Raw genomic sequence first — 19,754 nt, 5'->3', positions numbered from 1 at the left:
TATTTATGCAGGCTTGCGAGAAGTGATGAAAAAGTCGCCTAGAAGTCGACCGGGCCTGCAAGCTCGAATGCAAGTAGCTGGTCACGTGCAAAAACCACGCAGGTCTGCGGCTGTTTAATGGTTGCAATCAAGGACTACGGTGAGGAGACACCCACATTCGATGTTGGTATGGATAACCTCAGGCAATTCAGCTGAGCTTCATGAAACTTTAAGAAGACGAAGTCCACAAAGGAAAGTTATAGGAATTCGAAAAAATTTACTTAAATATAAATACACCTAATTCTGTTCTTACACGGTCTTTTTTCCACGGTTTTGATTTAAAACGGTTCGAAAATTAAAAAATTTTTATATATGGGTACGCGCCTTTGTTCCATTTAGCACGATTCATTTTGCACATGAATAATGTCTTTTTTACACGGTTTTTTTCACACCTTTTATACCATGTAAAATCAGATTTAGGTGCATAGCCGATGAAACTAAAAGTATGTTAAAATAAAATGTTTGAGCTTTCGCTTTGCGAATTATTCAACGTAATAGCGATAAGTATTAAACAGTTAATCATACTCGTTTTATCAAATAAAGTTTTATATTTTGTATTCTCAGTTGTTCCCATTGTGTTTTTGCCAAAGCAACTCTGCCATAAGCCACTTCCTTGAATTGGGCATTTGAAATAGAGGAATAAGTTTACAAAGTAGCCGAATTGCGACAGTGTACTGCCATCTACACTAGACAACGTGAGGCGAGTTTCGCAAAATGAAAACATTTTAACTAATGACAAGCAATTACTTAAACAACGAGTCGAACGGCGGCACAAACGATACCAACGGCAACGAACAACGGACACGACGACAGTAAAGGTAATTAAAACTATGCTACAGCACGACACACACAGACAATGCACACACCCAACATTATATACACACGTTTGTGTATGTGTATGTGTGTGTTTGTTTTCTGGTGGGTGTTTAAGCGTAAAGTTGCCAACTCGAAAATCTTGCTTCGTGTGCCTTTGTCTGGTTAGCAAGTTGTTGTTGGTGGTGCTGTTGATTTTCTGTAGCTGGCACAGTTAATGAGTAGCGCTTTCATTTTTAATGAAACACACACAAGCGCGCACACATACACACAGATACAGCAAGAAAAACAGGCTCAGGTGTAATAAAAAACTTATCGCTGCTCGCTCTTAGGCGCTCATGAGCAACGTTTGATAGACGTAATGAAATGATTTTTTATGTGCTTAATTGTTCCATCCCTATCTGGAGTATGTACTATATGTGTATGTGTATATGTGTGTGTAAGGGTGTGTGTGTGTGACGTGACCCTTATTAAGACAGAAACAATTAAGTGGCTTTACGTACGAGCTGTAAATGACTTGTGAAACCGAAACTGACGCCCATGATGCGCGTGTATGTGTGTGTCAGCGATTGAGTTGAGATTTGGCTTAGCTTGCGTGTTAGCTGCTTATGGGTTGGGGCTTTAAAATAGAACCCCAACTACATAAAAAGCATTGGAAGAAAACGAAAATTTAACCACAAAATAAACGAACAAATAACTTATGGGAAATAGTTACACATTCAATTTTAGTTACGAAATTATTAATATTGAGAATATGGTCGAACAATAATTTCAATTTTAGGAATCATTTTCGTTTTCGTAACTTCATACTGTCTAATCTTTTCAAAGTTCCAATAAAATGTAAAATTATTTTATTAAAGTCTTAAAGTCTATCTATCTATCTATCCATCCATCCATCCATCCATCTATCTATCTATCTATCTATCTATCTATCTATCTATCTATCTATCTATCTATCTATCTATCTATCTATCTATCTATCTATCTATCTATCTATCTATCTATCTATCTATCTATCTATCTATCTATCTATCTATCTATCTATCTATCTATCTATCTTTCTATCTATCTATCTATCTATCTATCTATCTATCTATCTATCTATCTATCTATCTATCTATCTATCTATCTATCTATCTATCTATCTATCTATCTATCTATCTATCTATCTATCATTCTATCTATCTATCTATCTATCTATCTATCTATCTATCTATCTATCTATCTATCTATCTATCTATCTATCTATCTATCTATCTATCTATCTATCTATCTATCTATCTATCTATCTATCTATCTATATTAATCTAAAAGTATATAAGTATGTATTTCAATTAATATCCGCACTAATGTTGTCTGCCAAACCCAATAACATTCTGACTCTGATTTTAGAAACACAATACTCCCAGAGACCCTTAGAATTTCCCCAGAAAATCAAGCTTTGGCCAGCTTCTTCTGCACTGGTCAGCCCTTTAAGCATTCCTAATTGAATTTTGCACATTATTCTCGGTGCCTGTGAACTGTCACAGCTGTGGTAGTGACACCCAAGGCTGCACTAAAAGGCAATGATGCTGGCCCTAGTCTCAGTTTCAACAGCTCTGTCTGCGTGGAAAGCGAGTTGTACATTTTAAAGCAGGCATGCATGTAGAACAAGCACAAAGTTTAAGCAGAGAGTATAAGATGCAGGATAAATTAATTATTTAGGCTACAAGTGAACGTTCTACAATGACCAGTAAGTGCGAAAGATTAAATTTCACCTTCTAAGAATACGTCAGCAAGCAGTTGAAATAAATGGAGAAACCTCTCAACAACAGAGATACGAGTACATGAATTCCTATCGAATTGTTGCAGATCAAAAGGCAATAATATCCATTCGATGCATTTCAATGCAATTGTCTGCAATGAACAGCAATAAGCGGCTTATTGAGAAACTGTTGCCTATTTGGAGGCACACAAATTACAAAAAAACCCACATAAATTGCTTTAAATAAATAAAATTAATTAAATAATAAAAAGAGCGCATCGAGCGCTTGCAACAGGTTGTTGTTGTCGCTTATTAAAAATTTCACACACGCAGAGCAATAACTTTTAATTTTTAAATTATAATTTCAATGCGAACTTTTTCCAGTTGCTGTTGCCGCCATAGTTGTTTTTGTTGCTCTTGCTATTGATGATTGCTGCCATGCGCTTGTTTGGTCAAGCTGCTGATGATTTTAATTAAAAACGTGACAATTTTACCGGCGACCAGCATCCAAAAATAATTCATACGCCATGTGTGCAGCACACGTTTATTTATATATTGAAAACATTATTGTTTACGGGCGTGCGAATTGTATTTTCTGCATTACATTTCACTTTCATTGGCCACAAAAATTTAATTAACTCAATGCCGCACACTAGGGAGTTGACAGTGAGATAAATAGAGATACGGAGAGTGAGATCAGAATTCAATGAAACGTGAAATTGAACTGATTAATTGCGAGGCAAGCTTTGAATACATAAATATTTATTTAGATAAAACAAATGTATATAAACAATATGCATACAAAATGAATAAATAACCTACATTATAGAGTCTTTTTAATTTAAGAAACAGCATAATCAATAATCTGAGTGCATATACATGTCGAACGCTGTAGACGCTTGGAGACGGATTGGGTTTCTGCAATGTTAACGCTTTAAGAGTCAAATCAATTAGCTTGCCAGTGTATTTTGAATGCTACCTTTGAGCTCTGAGTCAAAAAAGATAAGACGTCTAGAATCGCATCTATGTATGTAGACATACTAATAGAAAAACCTTCAAATGTGTATACCCTGTAACCATAGGATAAAAAGGGGTCATAAGTGTTTAAAATAAACATGTTTAATACCAAATGTATTTTAAGTAAGGACATGTATAATGTAAATCACAGGGAACTGCAGAAAGAGGAAGTAGATTTAGAAGATAGAAAATATGTTTAGATCCTAAGTAATAATTGTGCATAAATAAGCAACATTATCTCTAATACAAATATTTTATATTTGAATTTTTATAAATATTATGATTTAGGCTTGTGAATTTCGTCAATCCCCCCAATAATTCGAAAGCATAGTACATACATAGTACAATTAGTCTTAAATCAGCTTGGGGTAAGCTATCGCGGGAACGATTTTCTTGGGGGAAGTAGTCAAGTCAAAATTGAAATTAAATTAAAATAAACAATAATAAAGTATCGGATGGGGCTTAGTCCTAATTTGTGTGGACGTAAACCCAATAAATTCAAGAATTGTAAGCGAAAAAGCCTCAAAGTACTTTTGATTGTTTGTCTGCTGATTAACTACATCTTTACATATAATACGTAGAATCAGTCAAACGTTCTATTACACGATTTTCCTATATATTTTTCACATAATATAGCCCTAACATCACGTTTCAATTTGTTAAGTTTTTAATTTGTCATTATGTACCCAGGAATTGCGTGTCAACAACAGGCAGCTGGAATTTTACTCTGTCCACACGCAGATGATAAAACTTTCATCAACATTTCGGTGAGGTGGCCATTAAGTATCGCACAGTTAATTAAATGCAAAAAACCTTCACAACCATTGAAATAAGTAGCGTGAACTTTAAAAGTGCGTTGACAATCTGTGCGCAACATCAGAACTTTTGTCTGCCCTCCATCATTCCCATCTCGGTCTGTTGCCGCATAAAAATCATTTCGCTTTGGCACCTCACGCAAGACCAGCGGCAACAGCACCAATGAAGCTGATGAAGTGAACTGTAGCGAAGACATTTCAACTCCTGCCAGACCACAAACAAATCTGATAAGTGGCCACAAACTGTGGAAGGTGGAAGTCAATTTACTTAATTGACTTATGGCCGGGGTGAAACTCTGAACTTTCCGTCTGTGCTGACAGAGTCAGTTTCGGTGGCTAAACTTCAATTTGAAACTCGTCATGCAGTCTCAAAGTAAGCACACTGTGCATAACTACTACTATGCTACTAGGCCTTGGATTGCTATTGGGTCATCAAACATACGATGCCTCTATGTATTGGTTCATATCAACAGCTTTGTGTGCAATTGTCAAAGATATTGTAAAATTTAATAATTAATAGGACAGATCTTAAATAAAGATTAAAGAAAGAAAATTAAAAAAAATAACATAACATTTTACATCATAACTAAAAACTGATGTATCGCTTGCTGTTTCAAATAAAAGATGCGCCCCTTTGACTACAAGTACAAGGTAGAAAAGTTGAGTTGAGTTCGTCTTTATTTGCATTTGATTGTTTTGCGGATTTTCGACATTTTCTAATTGGCAGAATTCACTATAGAGCCTGTTCAATTATATGCAGCCTCGCAAGTGACGTGTCAAATTTAATTAGAAAACTTTTAAGCAAGTGCTAAAATATTGCGGCCATTTTTGACGGCCCAATTAATGGCATTCCCGAAAAGTGCGCAACGAAAAGGCGGCAACAATTTTGGCAACTTACCTGCACTAACTATCCAAGACAGACGCGTTGTTTTCATTGCCGTCTTTTCAGAGCAGCGCATAAATTTTATTTGACATGGTTTTTGAAGAGAGAGTAAGGGAGAAAGCCGCATGTGCATACAGTAGCTGCCAGTTAACTTAACACACACACATGTACACACACACACAGTTGCAGTTGACTCTAAGCCATAATTGGTTGCGTCAGTGCATAAGTCACAAGTCATGTGGCCCGCTCTTCAGCTTGCAACAACGTTGCCATAACGACAAACACTCGCAATCACACACACACACACACACACACATAGCGACTTCTTGCATATGTGCGCACGAAAGTATGCTTCGTTTAAATAAGATAAATGCGAGCGCCCACTAATTGAATTGCTGACAAGATTTGCCGCACACACTCAAGTTCAGGTTGGTAACCAGCTTAGACAACAGTCTATCTCTACAACTGCCCCAACCCACTATATATTTCTTCTGCTACGAGTGGCAATGAAATTTTGGTAATTAATATTTTCACTTAAGCGGAAATAAATGTCACACACACACACACCCATGAATACACACAACATCCAACAATATAAGTTTATTTAACTAGCTGGCAAACTTTGCTGCCTTCCAGTTAACTTTTCACTGTTCTGTCTGTAGGCCCACTGTCGACTTGTCAGCGTTTTAAAGTTAAAGTGGCTGCAAGTTTATTGAACCATTAAAAGTTCCTAGCCTTTTGTGACAGTTGCACTCCAACAACATTAATAACCGAGTATACAGGTACACAATAAAAGTTATACTTGTTGCGATCTCTATATGCTGCTGAAGTTTGCGAAGCCTATTTGGGTTAATTATTGTATATGAAAATCGCTAAGTCGTAATAAGCTATCATTTTAGCTAAGAAGAGTACAGTTTTCTGATCATACGTTTTTTGAATTTACAGTCTAAAAAAGAAATTGAAGACTTGGATGGACACTAAGAAGCTGCTACAATATGGAGCTGATCTGGTAGATGTGAATAAACCAAAATTGAAAAACCGAATTTTATTACTACAAATAATTTGATAAAATGTTTTGTGAAAGTCGTTTAGGTTTTATTTCTATAAATTGGATGCTACTATGCGTAATAAATTGGCTACGCTTTCCATAAATTTCAACCTGAAACAGATTTATAGTAATATGTTAAATTAATGTTGTATTGTAAGGTAATCGCCCTTTGGCCGGGCGAAGATCAGAGCCAGAGACGGGGCCACATTCCAAATTATAGCATCGTTCAAGTCTCCTGGAAAATGGGCGGATTGCCCAAAAATGTGCAATTCAAAAAGAACAGACAGACCTTTTTGGGTTAGTTGTGGTAGCAGCGGAGATCTTCCTAGATCTTTCTTTGCAGCCTTTATGTTTCCTCATAAGTAAGGTACTGCCTTACTTTAAGTATACATAAGTTCATTTATGTAAAGATCATTTAATAATTAATCCTACAATCCATCCTCAATAGCCACTTATCGACAGCTGAATCTTATCTCGACAGCTGAATCTTATCTCGACAGCTTCTGTTTTTATTCCACGCTATGGAGTTTCTGAACTGGAAGTGAACAAAATTATTTCACTTATTAAAATCAAGCTGAGACTACATTTATATAAATTATATTTCGCCTTGACTCAGCCAAACCTTGAACTCACATACTAGACGAATGGAAACCCAGCCAACTTGCCCACATACAAAAATCGTTGGTTCTTTTAAGTTTTATTTAGAAAAAAAAGCTACCCCTTAGCTGGAACATGTTTAATACATTTAATTTCTAATATCAAAACCACCGCCGTCATGGCCACGAAACCTTCAAGCACATGCAGTCAGTCATGTTCATTAGTCCGGCCACAGAGAACCGTGCGAGGGTTCTTCTGTGGCTACCATACAAGTCAACTCTACAGCCCCCCTCGTCCCCGCCCTTTCTGCGCTCCCAGCTTGTCTGGCTCATTTTGTGTTTGCATGCCGCTGACTGTGTCTGCAAACGCTCGGCATTCAGCGGAATAAATAAATTAAAAAAGAAGCTGAAATAAAACTGATTTCATTACCTTGATTAGTTGGTCTCTTCAAGCTGCCTGTTTGCATGAGAGAGAGAGAGTGGCCCTGCTGTTTGTTTGTCCGTTTGCTTTCAGCTTTTCGCCTCTTTTTTACACATTTCAAAATCTACCGTTGCGCTTATGATGGCCCTCGCCATTTGGGTTCAATGCAAACATTAACCTCATTAGCATGCAGCATTGAAAGCGATGGACAGGGCAGGTAACTGGGCAGGTAACTGGCAGGACTGACAATCTGCTGCAGTTGCAGCTCCGCTCTTGTAATCTAATGGATTAATTTTAATAGTTTAAGACGCATTGCTTGGTTTCAATTGCGCTGTGTGCAATTGCAGAGCAAACTTGCAAGCACTTTGAAAAATAAATTAATTATATAGCATTAGACTCACGGTTTTTGCGATCTGAGTTTTGTTAAGTTTCAAGGTCCTGTTTAAGATACTATTTCACCTTTTCTCGGACGGAGGAACACGTGCTTAGTTCGGTAATGCCATTGTATAGTAACTAATTGTTAATTATATTATATATTGATATCAACACTATCAAGATTGAAAACAAGTTCAACATTGACATATGAAGAAAAATTTATCCCACTTACAACAATAACAATTACTGAATACGTTTAAGAATCCACACAAAAAAAACTTCCATATTAAAAAATAATATTTTCATATTCAATTCAACGTGTTAAATACAAAATATTCATTACTGATTAAAATATGTTTCAAAACAAATTTAATGTTAAATCAATATGCGCCCACTTCAAGTAGCAGATATTCCTTACTTTTAATATCAGTATTGATCTAAGCTTTTAAATAGCGGAAAATGCAACATTTACAAGTATAATGTCAAAGAAACTTTTTAGTCAATTTTTTGTTCTATAATATTAATATAAATATGCAAATATAATATGCTTTTACAAAATATCTTTATTAAAAACAATTAATACTGTTGTTCGAAGAGTTCGAAGATAATTGAATATTTAAAATGAAAATTTAGTGTGCAACCTTTATATCTACTAAAATTAACTGTGATGAAAAAAATCGTTATGTATGTGTTGTTTTATGAACGTAGAAACACATAAAATAACTTTGTAAGCATCTTCTTTTTATTTATTTCTGTAAGTTACCAAAACAATTGCAGAAACATATTTAATCGAGGATTACTATCAAATTTCGAAATGATCGAAGACTTTTTACAGGCTTCTACGTCGTAAGCAAACATATAAAAATAAAGGATAAGAAAAATGTATTAGTGCAATTCATTTTATATTTCATTTTCTAATGGAACATTTGCATACAAATAACATACACGAATATGATATTTTAAATATTGCAATTAATGCTAAAGAAGTGTAATTACAAATTTGTCATGCTTTTGAACAAAGAAAAGTTAAAATAGTGAATCAAAATCGAGCTTTAAGCAACTAAGCCAGTACCACGGCATTCGTGGAGCTACGTTTTTGCCAATGGCCCACACAGTACTCAACCACAAATGCCAGACTATCAGCAGCATAGCACAACCAGTTCAAGTCGCGGAAACGCAGAGGTTGAAAATCGTTAGTGGGAATTTTAGCATTAATTCGAGATTGCTTAGAATGGTACATTAATTCAATGAAGGATTCCTTCCGCCACTTGTCGAAAAAACCCATGCTTTCACACGTACGTATGTAATCATCTATGGCGGTCTTATAAATGGAGTTCTCTGGTAAAAAGAAGGCGTACGGCAAGCCATTGGCAAAATAAAGTGCGGGCTTTCTACAAAAGACTTTTAAGCCACAGTATTTTTGATAATTATTTAGAGATATCCAAGGACTTGAAAAAATGTCATAAGCATTACTATTATTAAGTGACAGCATTAATTCCATTCTCTTATCGTACGGCATTAAATGCATATTCGTCAGTTTTTTTTTAAAAAGTTTGTGATCAGGTTCTTGTACAAACCTCTCATGAGTAAGTGGGTCCAATATAACAGAAATTTGTGCTGCCTCTAAGTCTTCGAACGTATTTATCGCACTGGACTGGGGAAACATTGTCAGCAAGGTGCTGAGCTTGGCGCTGAAAAAAGTACTGAAGACCAAGCCAAATACACAAATAGTCATAATTACTTGACGCGTGGCCACACCCCCAGAGCTTTGAATTGGCATTCCGAAGCCAAGTAGGCCACAGAACACCCGAAGATTCACGAAAAGACCGCAGCAATCAAATCTGTGTGTGTGATGGCACAGATAATACTCCGCTGTCGATATTAGAGTCTCGATTATTGCAAAGGCTACGTATGCTCCCAGTATGTAGTAAGCCCAATGTTCCTCCAATAACATATTATAGACACCATGAATATTCAGCAGCTGCCTGCAGGGTACGATAACGATCCAGTCTACCACACCAATAACTTCAGATGATTCAATGCCATGCCTTGGCCTTGATATGGCACGAAATTTAACACTTAGCGGTATATCCAGCTCTCCATGACGCGTCATATTTTCTATTATATTTGGGAGAATCACTTTTCCAAACTCCACAGGCTGGGTGTACTTTAGACTTATGTTTCGTCCTTTGGTGAATGCAGTTATAAATTTTCCACTACTTCCACTCAAGCGGTGTTCGCCAGTGCGCCTATCAGTTACAACATAGATACCTGGCATTATCTGATCTGGTAGTGTGCGTGCAGTTATTCCACCATAATTCGACCAGGATTTGTGACAATAGGGACCCACATCCACAATATAAACGGGTTCAAAGCGTGGGAACGGAAATGGCAGAAGCCGATAGACCTTCAATAAGCCAACGGGCGCTGCGCGGCACAGCAAGAGGTTTACAAAATGTAGCTCCCCAATCTTTTTCAAAATATCATTGAAAGCTTCCCCTTCGCTTTCAGCTTGCAGCCAAACAATAATGCGGGTCTCTCGCATGCGATTCAGATTGTAAGCCAACGCGGTCAGTTCCATGGGGTCCAAATAATCTTGCATACAAACCACCGCCAGAAATTCCTGATCGAATAGCATCTGCACCTCAACTCTGCCGTGCTCGTCAAGACGAAGTGCAGTGGCAAATTAATTACAGACACCGATATGTCGTAACGGATTTAAAGTGCATTTTAATCTAAAGTGCATCAAGCAACCTAATTTCCAGTCACTCAGCCGCCCGTCTGATAAAACATATAGAGTTTGATAGAGCCTGTGTGACTTGTAGGACCCAGGGATATGGAATTCAAAACGGTTCGGAAACATACTCGCATAAAAGCATGGGCGAACGATTTACATTAATGTAAGAGATGTATATAGAGCCGATAGCTTAGGGTTAAAGAATAAGTTAAAGGTTTTCTGCAATATCTCGACTCGTTTCTCTAAAAGTTGGCTCGATTTAGTTGGAAACCATTCTCTACATTTCCCATTTGTGGAGGAAGCAACAGAAGTTGCCTGTTGCCCATTTGCATACTATAATTTTAAAGTTGACTCGCATGGAAGCAGCAGAGTACTAACCTTTGGAAAAAGCGGCCCCACAGATGCCAAAAAAATGTCTATCATTCCGTCAGAGCGTGGGCTGTACTGCCGGTGAAATGAATCTTTCACGCTCAATTTATTTGTAATGATGTCGACAACATGTCGGAAACAGACGCAATGGCACTGGCAGTGACGACATCGCAACATTTCTGGCAACTTACAAGCCGCACATAAAACTGACAAGGGCACGGCAGTTACTAGGCAAAAAAAAAAAAAAGAAGAAGAAGTTCTTTTCGGGGAACAACACGCAAAGTGTAGAAGCAACGGCACATTAGCGCCACAAATCCCAATCATAAAGAGCAAACGCAACGGGCCTACAACGCACAACAATTTCGCGAACGCATTTTTCATGTCGAAATCGTGGCAATCGGCATGGCAAATGATGTCCTTTGGGAGTGATGTGATGCTGACTGCCACAAAAAAAAAAGAAAAAAATGAAACGGCAACGTGTACTGAGGATAATGAAATAAACATGTTTATTAGATACCAACTGGGCCACGCTTTGGCCCTAGAGGGCGTGCGCCCGCCCTGCGTATGATTAATATTAAGTGTAGCTGCCAGAAGGACTCCTGTTTTGCACCTGTCCTCTTTGTAATTAATTGAATTATTTTTCTCACGCGGCACTCGGGCGCATTAAAAATTCAAAAGGCATCAAAAATAGCGGAAATGCAATTAAAAATGTGCACTGCCTTTCCATGGGCGTTCAACTATAAGTGTGGCTAAGCGCAAATTACCGACAGCTACTTAGGCGGACCAAAGAGCAGCGCAAAAGCGTTGCATACCGTAGGGCGCACTAGTCTGCAGCCCTCCATTGCACGACTGCTCTATTACGCTTAATTAAGTTTGTTTCTCCACTTCTTTTGCTGCTCGCCAGCAAAGTTTGTACTTCAGTGGCTGGAACTAGGTGCTAAGAGCATTTTTGAAAGAAAGTGAGTGCGGAATGCTTATTAGGCTCAGTCTGTTCTGAATTGTAGGAACTGCAATAAAGACGCTGCAAAGCAGAGAAACAAGAATGAGTGTCCTGATTGTGTTCTTCAAGCTTATGTTTAACTAACATTCATAAAAAATGATCAGAGACAGCTTGTTGCTACTAATATTGTGTGTAGGAATATGCATTCCACTCGAAGAATTTACAGCTACAACACAATTTTCTTTAAGATTTAAAGCTTGTACAAGAGGTATCAGGTGTTCGGAAGAGAATTTTCAGAACTAAGATTAATTACGTAGAAGATGTGACAGATACTTTTTGAAATATTTAATGTGGCAACTTACTGGTAACTCCCTCGCCAATCAAGACCTTTTAAATAAATATTATACTCTTAAAAAAACATTTATGAATATAATTGATTTGAATAAACGCTGTTGATCTCACTCTAAGCATCGAATAGAAAGATAAATATTTAGATAAAACATGTAAACGAAAAGAATCTTCTTAACAATAATAACATATGTATAGTGGTATATACTAGTTCATCTGAATCCAAATTCCAAAAGAATTTTCTAAACGAAAATTCAAATTAAAATGTTAAAATTCAAACATGTTTTATTTTTGAAATATTTATAAAAAAAATTATAAAAATTTAAAATCAAGAAATTAACACTTAGCTTTCATGCTTACCTATCAAATAAAAACAAACAACATAACAATCCTTTAATTCGCATTTTTTTAACGTTTTTAAATGAAAATTTAAACAATTACCGATTAAACATTAATAGTAACTTAAAGATTATGAACTTAGAATTACATACATACAAGTATGTGTGAGTTAAAAAAATATTCCGATTTCCTTACTAAGGTTTATTAACCTATTTTGAGTGATAAGCTGAGCTATTTTATTTTTTTGGACACAGCACAGGAAAGTTTGATATCATACACAATTCCTACGATCAGCCTTTAGCACTCTGATAATATCTCGAAATACTTAAACTTCTAGATACTATATGCACGAATTTCCTCTTTGAAGGTAAATGGTCCACATCTAAAGCAAAATTAAGGTTATGAAGTTAGAAGCAGATAAATTGGTCGACCTTTTATTACTTCAATAGCTTAAATAGTCAAAGAAATTAAATTTTTAGGCAGACAACACATTTTTCACCCCAGTCCTAGGCCTAAGCTTTGTGTTCCTCAGGGTTGGCAACAAGGTCTGCTTCCAAAAAATAAAAATCATCTGTACAATTCATATAACTGGGCTCACGAAAAACCCTACAAATTGCGTGTACTTTTTCCTGCTTCGAATCTGTAGCTTTTTAAAAGTAGGCTGTCAAAAAAAACATTCAGCTGTAATGACAATGCTAAGCGAACCGCGGAGCTATCAACAGTTATCGTTACGAATATATATAAATGCTGTCAGTATAAATGCTAATCTAAAGAAAATAGCTTAAACAACATTCAAGATGCCTACAACAACCAATGCCAATACAATTTGATTGGTTAATTTTTAGCATTCTGGTCATTTAATCGGATATCCGCACCTAAGCCGAAAGTGTCTTAAATGCATAAACCAGCCGCAAAATTGGCTTTACACTTTGTCTGTCGGCCTTTAATCTATAATTTGTACGATGCAAATGCCGTAAAATCATTTAATTAAAATCCAACGTACGAAAAATTCGATATAAATTCAAATTTCACAATTTCTCACCCATTCCCGACTCCACACTCAGGCAATATCGAATGCGCTTCCAAAAGTCAATTTCTTGTAAAGCACAAACACAAATGCACACTTACACTCACACTCACACGCATGCCTGCACATAAACATAACCATGAGAAATGCTTTGCTATAATAACATACGTGACCATATTTACAAATGCCAAATCAAAATCCAAGCAATGAGAGCTCTTGAGGGGAAGGGGGGCCATTGTCTTGCCAGCCTTGGCTGTGCATGTGAAATGAATTTAATGTTCGGCTCGACAACGTGTCGATGCTGCGTGTATATGTTTTTATGTGCTGGGCTTGGCAAGCTTGGAAATTTGTTAACATTTATGCATTATCATATCAGGCTTTGACATTTAAGCTCCTGCCTGGCAACAAATATGTATGTGCGTGTATTTGTCTTCTGTTTTTGCCGTTAATGAAACGCCTATCAACATTTTTGGTATGTTTATGTCTAGACTGAAGCGCATTTTATATCTGGCGCATAATAACATGCCATCTAAGTGGTGCATCGTATATTTCTAAATATAAAATAGTGTATATGGTATATGCAGTCAACAGGTTTTGCAAGAATCATTTTCATCAAACATTCGTTTCATATCCAAACACAAAATGTAATTTAATTGAAAGCCACTCGAATACGTGTAACAACATTTTTGTAGCACAAATTAGTTTAAAAAGCAGTCACATGTATAGCATATACTATATTTATAAGCATGTTGGCGCGTGTTTTATATTAATTAAAATGCATATAATTTGACAAATAAAATACACGAAAATTGCATTAGTGTGATAAACCAAATTAAAAACAAAGTTCGCTGTCATTTAAATGTTTGAAAATGTAGCTATACTTGTATGTTTATTTATAATATAAGTACGAGGGCAGTCCACCCGGGCCACTCCCTTCTATAGTACATATGTACATATATTAATAAAACTTGGGTATTGCGAGTTTCTCCGCCATATCCGTATTATTATTAATATAAAATATTATGTTCATAACTGTCACTCTATAAATATTTTGGACAACATTACAATCATGTGTTGTATATCTATATATCCATATTAGATGGTTATAGGTGCTTTGTCCACTGAATCTTTACAAGATGGAATGCCTACAGTGAATTTTAGCATTTACGCGTATACCAACTTTATCAGACTTATCAGATCGAGAATGATTCGACTGGGGTATATCAGGTCTTCGTCATTTTATATTATCACCATTCCCACTATGCTTTTAAATTCCAACCAAATTATGATCCGATCTGCCGAAGAAGCCGACTTTATTTATCCAGCTACACTGAACATACCTTTAAGCAGGCTTCGATGAATTTGAATGAAAAATGATTGTACACATATGTTGATATGTAAAGTATATGTATGCCTTCGTAAATAAAGTATTGTCAAAAACAATTGTTTTTAAGCAACGCTCGTAAACTTGGACAGTGGTGAGTATTACTTGTAAATACTCACTTAAAAGTGCACTTAAAACAATGTCAATCGATGTTTCCTATTGGTATGGTATGGTAAATTGTTGTGGGAATGTATTATAAATTAATATTTTAATTTATCAGAAGGTTCACGGAAAGGGCTACATATTATATTCTAAGCTGTTCAGATTTTGCCACACGAGTAAGGTCAAATCGGTGGACCGCCATTAGCAGTTCCACGCCGACCGAATGGATCCTTAGAAATGGCGCAGGCAGGGCGGTCAGGGGGTTGGGGCATTGCCCCCTCCCCCTTACAAAAACATTCGCAATATGAAGTCGACCAAACATTCATTATGATGGCTCACTATTTCGCCTTAAAATGAAACCAAGTTGGAGTTGTTGATATATGCCTAAGTTATTATTTTAACGCATCGTGCATTAGTAATCAAAATTACATTTTTTTGCAAAGTAACATATGTAGTATTCCATCGTATCTATCCGGTTCCTATCCATTCAATCACTAATTAAACAGTTTTCTCAATGCCCACCTACTCAGATGGCATTAGCTCAGCTCTATACATGGGAAATATACTATACATATAAACCATTATTCATCATTCATAAGTAATTCCACTCCACAATATTTGAAATAATCAATCATTCTCAGTGCAAACGATGATATTTCCCTCAAATCAATTAAAATTAGTTTATTTAATAAGGGTATGGAATTTTATTATAGAATACAATTATAGTCGATTTGAAATTTTCAGTTAAAGCTGAAGAGGAATAATAATAATTTTACCTACAAATATGTAAGACAAGACTACTTTTGAATAGATTATATATTCGCTGTAAAAGGAAGGGCTCAATAGGAGTAAAGTAAAAACAATAGTCGCGGACCGCCGTGCGTCTGTTCGCTTTAGAGTTTTATTGGAGACTGGCACTTTTGCTATACATATTCTTTATGCTTACATTCGTATGCAACAGTGACAGATAACTTGTAGATAACATAAGATTATTATCTGCTTATATTAACATGCGTGCATTGGTACTTATGTTTGTATTGATTTTCAACAACTACAAGCCCAGATATGCATCCACAGCGCTTATAGTTCAAAAGATGTCGGCGTTCATACAGACAAACAAATCGAGACGGCTATATGAATCTTGTTCTGCTGATCATATACACTACGCGCTACTTTACATCTGCCAATGCTAATATCTTAATCAATGCTATGCAGGTATTGATTTGCTTACAGATTGTTCTTTAGCATAATATTTTGAGCTCTTTAAAATCAATCTTTGTCTTCGGAAATGAATCGATCTGATTTTTGAGAGCGAAGATCAAAGCTAAAGGCGAATTTGTTTGTAATGAGTCTGAATATGAGAAAGACCTGAACGACAGTACGCTGATGCGCACAGATGCCTTTTTTTGAGAAAAACCTTAAACACTTACGATTCAATTGCCGGAAGAAAGGTAAGTTGTGGGAAAACCGCAAGCCACAATCTGGTATGTTGTATGTTTTAAAAGCTGCACATTGAAGGCCACTTATCAATCCCCAAGTTTTGTATAAATATCTGTTTTCCACGCCATTCCATTATACAAGTATTAATGTATGAGTAGTCTGCGTTCTGAATTTTTAGTTTTATAGCAAAGTTTCAACATTCTGATCTAATCGCCCATGCTGTTGTATGACGGTATGTTGCACAAACCAAATGCATGTAATAACTGTAGAAGTGGCCTGCAATAAATAAATTCGTAATAAAGTATGCGGCATGCAACAGAGGCTTGACAGTTGCAGGGGCGGCCTTCAGAATTTCGGAGGGTCACATGGCGTATAATTAACAATAATGAAGTCGTAAAACCGCAATGCAATCAGCGATGCGCAAAATATGCAATCACACACACACACACACCAACACAGACAAGTGGCCAAAAAGCCGAAATGTACACACACACACACACACACACACACATGGCTCAGCTTGAAGTCACGGTCACGTTGGCATTATAAAATATTTATAAACCATTTGCACGCATAATTAGTCTGTCATTAAATGTTCAGATTTTCTCATATGTCCGCGTATGGCTATGTGTGTGTGTGTCCGTGTGTGTGTGTGTGTGTGGTGGCGCTTAAAATGATGTTGGTGTCAATGCCTGCCAGCAGCCCAGCAGCAACACAATAGCAACAATAACAATGAACTCTCCACTTACTTGTGTCCTGCAGATTCTGTTGTTGTTGTTGTCAATATACGCGTGGTATGGCGTTGAAATGTCATGTCATGTCGCGACAGGCGTCGGAGCGTTGTATGTCTGTGTATGTGTGTGTATCTGTGTGTGTTTGTACTTGGTGTGTACACTGAGGGAAATAACCAAGTATGAAAAACACTCAAAAGAACTTCTTTCCAGATATTTTGCATCTCAAAATACATATGTACCTCAAAACATATCGTTCGACCTTACTACCAAAACACAAACTGTTGCAAAAACATGATGTTTATTTCACTACATATCGCCCTTTTAGCTCGATACACCCTACCAAGCGATATTCAATTGCTTTGATACCCTGTTTAAAGTAACAAACGTGGGCTCCTCAGCAATCATGGTTATGAGCCGCAGACTTCAACTAATTGAATAATACGCAGCCTTCCATTTTTCGCAATACTTTTTCTTTGAGTGCATGAGTATATAAATGTGTGTGTGTGTGTGTACTTTGGTGCGTTTGTGTGTGTGCTGTGCGTGTGCGACCATAAAGTAATCAGCGAGAATGTCAATGAGCTGCCACCATTAGCTGATGTGTCTGTGGCTGAGGTTTTACACGACATTCCTGTTCTTGTTGGTGACTCTCTTTTTTTGTGCATTGTAATTAAAATTTACCGTTGCATATAGTATGGCGGCTTGGCTGGAGGTTTAATTTCGTCGGTGTGTGAGTGTTTTGTGTGAAATGTGTAAACGCCGCATATTTTATAAAGTCATTGATAGGCTATCGGCCACGCTCTTGAGTGCCAGATACGAGAAATAGGGTTTCTCCCCCAATTTTTGAGCGAAACAATCCAATCTATAAAAATACATCAGCCTTGACAGCGATCCAAACATATGTATCTGTGTACTTAGTACATACTTGTAGTATTACATTAGCATGCCATGCATTAACAGGCATTCCATTTTAATCATTGAACTGCCCACACTTGTCATCCCAAAACATTTACAAAAAAATTTAAGCAGCACCAAAAGGTAGATATATTTTGAATATAAACGACATCTTAACATTCCATTCCTTTCACAGCAACCCCAGCATGGCCTTCTCTGGACACATTAATGCAACTGGCCAGTTCGAACAAGATGAGGTCTACAGTGGGCGCACGCGCATCAATCGTCGTGATGGCGACGATCAGCTGGCTTTGCCAATTGAGGAACATAATTCCGAAGATTCGTCGTCGCCCCCACCAGCGACGATGGACCCCAGCGCACGTACTTTTGTCATACGTGCATGTGATTATATAGCCAGCCGGAGTCTGGCTACTGTACGCTACAATGGACGTTCTGCATCCAATAGTGAGGACTCATCGCCTGCCTTGAGTCAGGATCAAAGCCAGAGCCGCTCCAGCGGGGATGAGAGCAACACCTCAAGTCCGCATTTCTGGAACAATTCAAACTACAGCTGGACCGACATGTATGGTGAGCTCAAGAAGTCTGAGAGTCAAAGCAATATAGTGCCCTCGTTGGATCTGGGCAGCGATCGTACCACAATCAGCTATTTGCCTGACGGGGCCGAAGTAAAGGTGACTCGCGAGCCGGAGGCCGCCTATGAGAACTGGTACTCGGCCAAACAGAAGTTGCGCCAGCAACAGCTCCAACGCGAGAAGGCCGAGCGAGAGCTCAAACAACAAAAGGCCGAGGAGCGCAAGCGTCGGGCTGAAGAGAGCTATCAACGCTGGCGCCGTGAAAAGGCCCAAGTCCAACAGCAGAATAGAGGATCGCCAAAGCCATCGCTGGAGATCGCCAACATACCTAAAAATGCGCGCAATGTCTCCCCAGACAAGGTCAAATATGTTGTTGACAATTGGTTTATGAGAAAGGAGCAGGAACTGGAGCATCGGCGTGAACTGAAGCGCCGGCAAGAGCAGCTTGAAGCCGAGCAACGCGAGCGTCGGAAGCATCTGGCCGAAATGGCCTGGGAGAAATGGATGAGCACGGTATATGGGAAGCCGAAGCCGGTGCCATTATGTCAGGGCATGGACTCGCTGCGTGGCACGATCTCGGCGCTCTATATTAATCCAGAATCATGGGTAGCGCCAACTGACATCGTGGAGCAGTAGCTTGAGGAGAACAAACCGATATTTACTAATGATATCAAACGGAAGGCTTTCAAAGACTTATTCCTGCGTTTTTAATGTACTTATTAGAATGATAATCATAGCAAAAAGAAATAAACAACTGTATGTGGGCATAACAAAACAGTGTGTGGAAACTAATTGTACTCTGTACATGTAATGTTCAAGAATATATTAGGTTTGCGGGAACTGAAAAATGTAACAGACAGAAGGAGGGATGGCAGACCCACAAAGTATATATATTCTTGTGTTTTATTTATTTATTTTTTCTATTTTTTTTACTTGTTTTCCTTAGTTTTGATCTCATCAGTCCACTAACCAATTTCTGTGCAATTTATAATCAGTTTAAAGATGATATCGTCTTTATAAAGATGAACTTGCAAAGACGAGTTCTGATACCAAGTTTGGTTATTCTAGCTATTTTATTCTCTGATAACATTATCTATAC

General features: G+C 37.4%; 2 protein-coding genes across 2 annotated transcripts; one reads left to right on the top strand and one right to left on the bottom strand.

The window, feature by feature from the left end:
* Window positions 1-8,811: 8,811 nt before the first annotated feature.
* LOC115628615 lies at window positions 8,812-10,332 on the bottom strand. Its single transcript, XM_030524799.1, has 2 exons — window positions 9,329-10,332; window positions 8,812-9,142 (listed from the first exon to the last, which is right to left on the bottom strand). Exons 1-2 carry the CDS (start codon window positions 10,330-10,332, stop codon window positions 8,812-8,814), a joined length of 1,335 nt encoding a protein of 444 aa, XP_030380659.1.
* Window positions 10,333-18,136: 7,804 nt separating this feature from the next.
* Window positions 18,137-19,507, top strand: LOC115628568 (coiled-coil domain-containing protein 34). Its single transcript, XM_030524731.1, has 2 exons — window positions 18,137-18,206; window positions 18,259-19,507. Exon 2 carries the CDS (start codon window positions 18,269-18,271, stop codon window positions 19,289-19,291), a length of 1,023 nt encoding a protein of 340 aa, XP_030380591.1. The 5' UTR covers window positions 18,137-18,206; window positions 18,259-18,268; the 3' UTR covers window positions 19,292-19,507.
* Window positions 19,508-19,754: the final 247 nt, after the last annotated feature.

The sequence above is a fragment of the Scaptodrosophila lebanonensis genome, unplaced genomic scaffold (assembly GCF_003285725.1).
Source record: "Scaptodrosophila lebanonensis strain 11010-0011.00,11010-0021.00 unplaced genomic scaffold, SlebRS2 tig00000118-arrow-arrow-pilon, whole genome shotgun sequence".
Classification (NCBI taxonomy): domain Eukaryota; kingdom Metazoa; phylum Arthropoda; class Insecta; order Diptera; family Drosophilidae; genus Scaptodrosophila; species Scaptodrosophila lebanonensis.
The sequence above is the reverse complement of the archived record's forward strand: the minus strand, read 5'-3'. Positions and strand labels throughout refer to the sequence as shown.